This window comes from Coregonus clupeaformis, chromosome 2 (genome assembly GCF_020615455.1).
Source record: "Coregonus clupeaformis isolate EN_2021a chromosome 2, ASM2061545v1, whole genome shotgun sequence".
NCBI lineage: Eukaryota > Metazoa > Chordata > Actinopteri > Salmoniformes > Salmonidae > Coregonus > Coregonus clupeaformis.
Genome location: NC_059193.1, coordinates 14,032,246 through 14,038,866, shown reverse-complemented (window position 1 = coordinate 14,038,866; position 6,621 = coordinate 14,032,246). Strand labels below are relative to the sequence as shown.

Sequence of the window (6,621 nt, the reverse complement as noted above, 5' to 3'; positions counted from 1 at the left end):
CCCTGGCTGTGTTTTTCGGGTCGTTGTCATGCTGGAAGACCCAGCCATGAACCATCTTCAATGCTCTTACTGAGGGAAGGAGGTTGTTGGCCAAGATCTCGCGATACATGGCCCCATCCATCCTCCCCTCAATACGGTGCAGTCGTCCTGTCCCCTTTGCAGAAAAGCATCCCCAAAGAATGATGTTTCCACCTCCATGCTTCATGGTTGGGATGGTGTCATGCTGGAATACCCATAGACTTTGTCAGCGGGCAAACGTACAAAATCAGCAGGGGATCAAATACTTTTTTCCCTCACTGTATATGTTTTTGCTGTTTGTTCTTTGTTATAGGACCAAGATTGGAGATGTGGTTTATCCATACATCTCAGTTTTGGATAGATAACTCTTCATGTTGTTGTTTGTTTAGTGTTTTCCAATTTTCCCAGAAGTGGTTGGAGACTATGGATTCTTCAATTACATTGAGATGATTTCTGACGTGCTGTTCCTTATTTTTCCGTAGTGTACTTCTGTATTGTTTTAGTGATTCACCTTAGTGAAGGTGTAGGTTTTCTTGGTTTCTATGTTTTTGGTTGGATAGGTTTCTTAATTCCTTTCTTAGGTTTTTGCATTCTTTATCAAACCATTTGTCATTGTTGTTAATTTTCTTAGGTTTTCTGCTTGAAATGTTTAGATTTGATAGGGAAGCTGAGAGGTCAAATATACTGTTTAGGTTTTCTACTGCCAAGTTTACACTTTCACTATTACAGTGAAATGTTTTGTCCAGAAAGTTGTCTAAAAGGGATTTAATTTGTTGTTGCCTAATTGTTTTCTGGTAGGTTTCCACACTACTTTCCTTCCATCAATAGCATTTCTTAATATTATTCAGTTCCTCTGGCTTTGATGCCTCATGATTGAGTATTGCTCTCACTGGCGATTTTACCATGTAAATCTTGGTGGGGCAAACAAAAACAAAAATGTGGGATGCATGCCAGCAAAGCCACTACACAACACAACACTAAACAATACATTAATTGTACTATAACGGTGACAAACGTAAAGCTGTCCCAACAGCAGAGTCCCAACAGCAGTCCCAACACCTTACCACTGCTATGCCTGGCTATCAGCAGAGCCTTCTCAGGCAGCAAAACAGTTCATTCATCCTCATTTACTGCCTTTAAAAAAAACATAGCTGATTTGGCTGACTTGCTTAAACAAATGTGGTTTCTACTGACAATTGAGATGTACAAACTATGGCATAAGGGGAGGACAAGCGAATAAGAGGCGATCCGTAATTTCGATTAAGACATTAATGAGCGAGCTAGGACGGACGTAGTCAATATAACTATTTGTTCAGCACTTTTGAAATGTACAGCTACAGAATTCAGAACGGGCCATTCTTACAGTGTTCTCTCTGTACTCCAAGTCAGAACCGTAGGATAAATAAAGGGGGCATATAAGCAGACAATGAAAGCTCTTACAATATTCACACACATAGTAGACATGTTAACTACACGCCAGCATTCAGTCACACACATAGCAGACATGTTAACTACACACCAGCATTCAGTCACACACATAGCAGACATGTTAACTACACGCCAGTATTCAGTCACACACATAGCAGACATGTTAACTATACACCAGCATTCAATCACACACATAGCAGACGTTAATTACATGCCAGAATTCAGTCACACACATAGCAGACATGTTAACTACACGCCAGCATTCAGTCTTCCACCTCAGGTTTTGAATGACTAACAGTTGATGAGTTCAGTGAAATGCACATCTATCTACAGCAGCGGTGGTTCAGTGAACTATGAAGACTGTATGTTCCCGTGATGGGTATGGAAAACTGGAAAACTGATTATGTTGATAAGGTCAGTTGAAATAACAAGGAAACCGGGTGGACCCAAACTACCCAAACCATTGTTTTGCCCGGAGGGTACGCTTCAGCTCAATATCCTAACACTTGGGCTGTGTCTCAAACGGCATGCTAGTCCCCACGGGCCCTGGTCAAAAGTAGTGCACTGTGTAGGGAATAGGTGCTATGTCAGTGAAACAGATTGAGTTTCTGAACCAGGGGGCCTCAGCAGTGAAACTGATTGAGTTCCTGAACCAGGGGGCCTCAGCAGTGAAACAGATTGAGTTCCTGAACCAGGGGGCCTCAGCAGTAAAACACATTGAGTTCCTGAACCAGGGGGCCTCAGCAGTGAAACAGATTGAGTTCCTGAACCAGGGGGCCTCAGCAGTGAAACAGATTGAGTTCCTGAACCAGGGGGCCTCAGCAGTGAAACAGATTGAGTTCCTGAACCAGAGGGCCTCAGCAGTGAAACAGATTGAATTCCTGAACCAGGGGGCCTCAGCAGTGAAACAGATTGAGTTCCTAAACCAGGGGGCCTCAGCAGTGAAACACATTGAGTTCCTGAACCAGGGGGCCTCAGCAGTGAAACAGATTGAGTTCCTGAACCAGGGTTCCTCAGCAGTGAAACAGATTGAGATCCTGAACCAGGGGGCCTCAGCAGTGAAACACATTGAGTTCCTGAACCAGGGGGCCTCAGCAGTGAAACAGATTGAGTTCCTGAACCAGGGGGCCTCAGCAGTAAAACACATTGAGTTCCTGAACCAGGGGGCCTCAGCAGTGAAACAGATTGAGTTCCTGAACCAGGGGGCCTCAGCAGTGAAACAGATTGAGTTCCTGAACCAGGGGGCCTCAGCAGTGAAACAGATTGAGTTCCTGAACCAGGGGGCCTCAGCAGTGAAACAGATTGAGTTTCTGAACCAGGGGGCCTCAGCAGTGAAACACATTGAGTTCCTGAACCAGGGGGCCACAGCAGTGAAACAGATTGAGTTCCTGAACCAGGGGGCCTCTGCAGTGAAACAGATTGAGTTCCTGAACCAGGGGGCCTCAGCATTGAAACAGATTGAATTCCTGAACCAGCGGGCCTCAGCAGTGAAACACATTGAGTTCCTGAACCAGGGGGCCTCAGCAGTAAAACACATTGAGTTACTGAACGAGGGGGCCTCAGCAGTGAAACAGATTGAGTTCCTGAACCAGGGGGCCTCAGCAGTGAAACAGATTGAGTTCCTGAACCAGGGGGCCTCAGCAGTGAAACAGATTAAGTTCCTGAACCAGGGGGCCTCAGCATTGAAACAGATTGAATTCCTGAACCAGCGGGCCTCAGTAGTGAAACACATTGAGTTCCTGAACCAGGGGCCTCAGCAGTAAAACACATTGAGTTACTGAACCAGGGGGCCTCAGCAGTGAAACAGATTGAGTTCCTGAACCAGGGGGCCTCAGCAGTGAAACAGATTGAGTTCCTGAACCAGGGGGCCTCAGCAGTGAAACAGAATGAGTTCCTGAACCAGGGGGCCTCAGCAGTGAAACAGATTGAGTTCCTGAACTAGGGGGCCTCAGCAGTGAAACAGATTGAGTTCCTGAACCAGGGGGCCTCAGCAGTGAAACACATTGAGTTCCTGAACCAGGGTTCCTCAGCAGTGAAACAGATTGAGATCCTGAACCAGGGGGCCTCAGCAGTGAAACAGATTGAGTTCCTGAACCAGGGGGCCTCAGCAGTGAAACAGATTGAGTTCCTGAACCAGGGGGCCTCAGCAGTGAAACAGATTGAGTTCCTGAACCAGGGGGCCTCAGCAGTGAAACAGATTGAGTTCCTGAACCAGGGGGCCTCAGCAGTGAAACAGATTGAGTTCCTGAACTAGGGGGCCTCAGCAGTGAAACAGATTGAGTTCCTGAACCAGGAGGCCTCAGCAGTGAAACACATTGAGTTCCTGAACCAAGGGGCCTCAGCAGTGAAACACATTGAGTTCCTGAACTAGGGGGTCTCAGCAGTGAAACAGATTGAGTTCCTGAACCAGGGGGCCTCTGCAGTGAAACAGATTGAGTTCCTGAACCAGGGGGCCTCAGCAGTGAAACAGATTGAGTTTCTGAACCAGGGGGCCTCAGCAGTGAAACACAAAGACACTTTTTGTTATTGAAACACCTCCTACTAGATACACACACTTCCTCACTCCTCTCAGCTGCAGGGCACTCCCACCAGCGTGTGTGTGTTTATGTTTAGTCACTGAAACAGGACTTGTTGACATGCAGTCTTCTACCACACAAAGAGATTCCTGACCCAGTCCATGATCTATAGCTGGCCCTGGCAGGAAACATGGACCAACCGGGGAGGTAATGTGGTTTAATGGCCTAACTGTGAAAGAGAGGGAGAGAGAGCGATAACATAGAGGGAGAGAGATAGAGAGAGAGAGAGATAGAGAGAGAGAGAGAGAGAGAGAGAGAGAGAGAGAGAGAGAGAGAGAGAGAGAGAGAGAGAGAGAGAGAGAGAGAGAGAGAGAGAGAGAGAGAGAGAGAGAGAGAGAGAGAGAGAGAGAGAGAGAGAGAGAGAGAGCCTGCCAAGTCAACCAACTGCTTGTCTTTGCTGGCACTCACCCTCGATAGAGGAATGGAAGTGAGAGAACTAAAGGAGGGAGAGGGAGAGGGAGAGGGAGAGGGAGAGGGAGAAGCAGCATGGTAAATGCTTTAACCATGAATTGCTGGACATTATTTCCCAAATCCCTTCTCATCAATCTTGTCAAATACCAACACTGTTTGCCAGTATCAAGAAGACCAACAGAGGGACAACCCCTAACAGTGCTAGCCTGAGACAAAAGTCAGAATACACTGTTGCAATGCCAAGCATGAAGAACAACTCCCTATCTTGAATACTCAATTACCTATGATATTACTACCCCATTATCAATCAAATAAACCACCCACGATGATCTCTCCACTGCCAGTTGGATCTTGGTGTGCTCTGTCTGTCTGTCTGTCTGTCTGTCTGTCTGTCTGTCTGTCTGTCTGTCTGTCTGTCTGTCTGTCTGTCTGTCTGTCTGTCTGTCAGAACCACCATCACCTCAACCTGTTTCCCACCAATCCAAAGCATCACAATCCCTTAAACTTAGCTGCCCATGTATGTATGTATGTATGTATGTATGTATGTATGTGTGTGTGTGTGTGTGTGTGTGTGTGTGTGTGTGTGTGTGTGTGTGTCCACGCCAAGACAAACAGGGAGGGGGAGAGAAGTGTCCATGCTTTCCACCCCAGGGGTAAAAACGTGAGATTTAGTGTTGAGATCAAAACCAGCTGCATAAACAAAGATGTGCCACTCATAACAGAGACTGATCAGTTGCAGAGTAGTTCTTAGTCTATTTTACGACTCATGTGTACTTCTATTGTTTCAACAAGAAAACATTGTTGGAAGAGCAACATAGTATCCACAACACAACCATAAAGAGAAAGACCTTCATAAGCATTTCAAAGCAGAGACATCCCAATTGGAACCCTACACCCTATATACTGCACCACACTACATTTGACCTGGTCTAAAGTAGTGCACTATATAAGGAATGGGGTGCCATTGGAGACGTAACTAGCGGGAGGAATGTGTGGCTGAGTTAGCAGAGCTAGCCTACACTAAGAACACCCAGAAGATACATTCCACACCTTGTTACAAGTGCAATGCAAGGCAGTGCGTGCGTGTGTGTGTGTGTGTGTGTGCGTGCGTGTGTGTGTGTGTGAGTGCGAGCGAGAGTGTGTGAAATACCACAGTGTGCCGTCACAGCAGCAAGAATCACAATGTTACTCTACTACAGTTTAATAGACAGTTGACTAGTCTGATTTGTCTCTGCTACTTTGCCGCGAGTAAAGACAAAAAACACTAACAGGCTAACAGGCTAGCAGGCTAGCAGGCTAACAGGCTAACAGGCTAACAGGCTAGCAGGCTAGCAGGCTAACAAGCTAACAGGCTAACAGGCTAGCAGGCTAACAGGCTAACAGGCTAGCAAAACTGTTTTCTCAAAGAGTGTACGTTGGAACCTACCACTAGCAGATGAAGAAGAGAGGCCCACCATTATTTCAATGTTAGGACAAATAAATTGTTATTTTTCAATAAAAGGTTAATTTAAAAAAGTACTCCTCTGTAGTAGTGAAGTGAGTCTGACTACTGTTGAACCCCAAGGGAATTCACACTCCTATACTCCTCCCTCCCTCCCTGGTGTGTTATCTCTCCTCTCTCTCTTTCTCTCTCTCTCTCTCTCTTTATCTGATGATGGTTGTGTGTGTGTGTGTGTGTTTTGTGTGTGTGTGAGCCTTTCCCAGATGCTGGGATTACAGCAGGGGGATGACACACACACACACACACACCTCACCCCCAGCTAGCTCCAGCTTTCATTAATGCCTAACTCACATTATGCAGTTTAGTCCTCCCCTTCTCCTCCCCCTTCTCACCCATCCCTCCCCCTAATTCCTCACTCCATCCCTCCCCTCCTCACCCCATTCCTTCCCCTAATTTCCTCACCCCATCCCTCCCCTCCTCACCCCATCCCTCCCTCCCTCCCCTCCCCTCCTCACCCCATTCCTCCCCCTCATTTCCTCACCCCCATCCCTCCCTCCCTCACCCCATCCCTCCCTCCCCGCCCCTCCTCTCATCACCCCATCCTTCCCCCTCCCTCCCCTCCTCACCCCATCCTCCCTCCTCCCTCCCCTCCTCACCCCTTCCCTCCCCCTGCTTTCCCCACCTCATCTCTTCCCGTCAGCAACAGTCATCAATACAACATCTTACAGTTTCTCACTCTCACTGAAG

The 6,621-nt window shown here is 47.2% G+C and overlaps 1 protein-coding gene across 2 annotated transcripts in view; it reads right to left on the bottom strand.

Annotated features, from left to right (window-relative positions):
* afap1l1a (actin filament associated protein 1-like 1a) overlaps positions 1 to 6,007 on the bottom strand; it is a 31,282-nt gene extending 25,275 nt beyond the window's left edge. For both annotated transcript variants that reach the window (XM_041838778.1, XM_041838784.1), the window contains exon 1: positions 5,860 to 6,007. In XM_041838778.1, the coding sequence (XP_041694712.1) occupies positions 5,860 to 5,890 (31 nt within the window). In that variant the 5' untranslated portion in view covers positions 5,891 to 6,007. The remainder of the gene's footprint in view (positions 1 to 5,859) is intronic.
* Between the last annotated feature and the right edge of the window lie 614 nt (positions 6,008 to 6,621).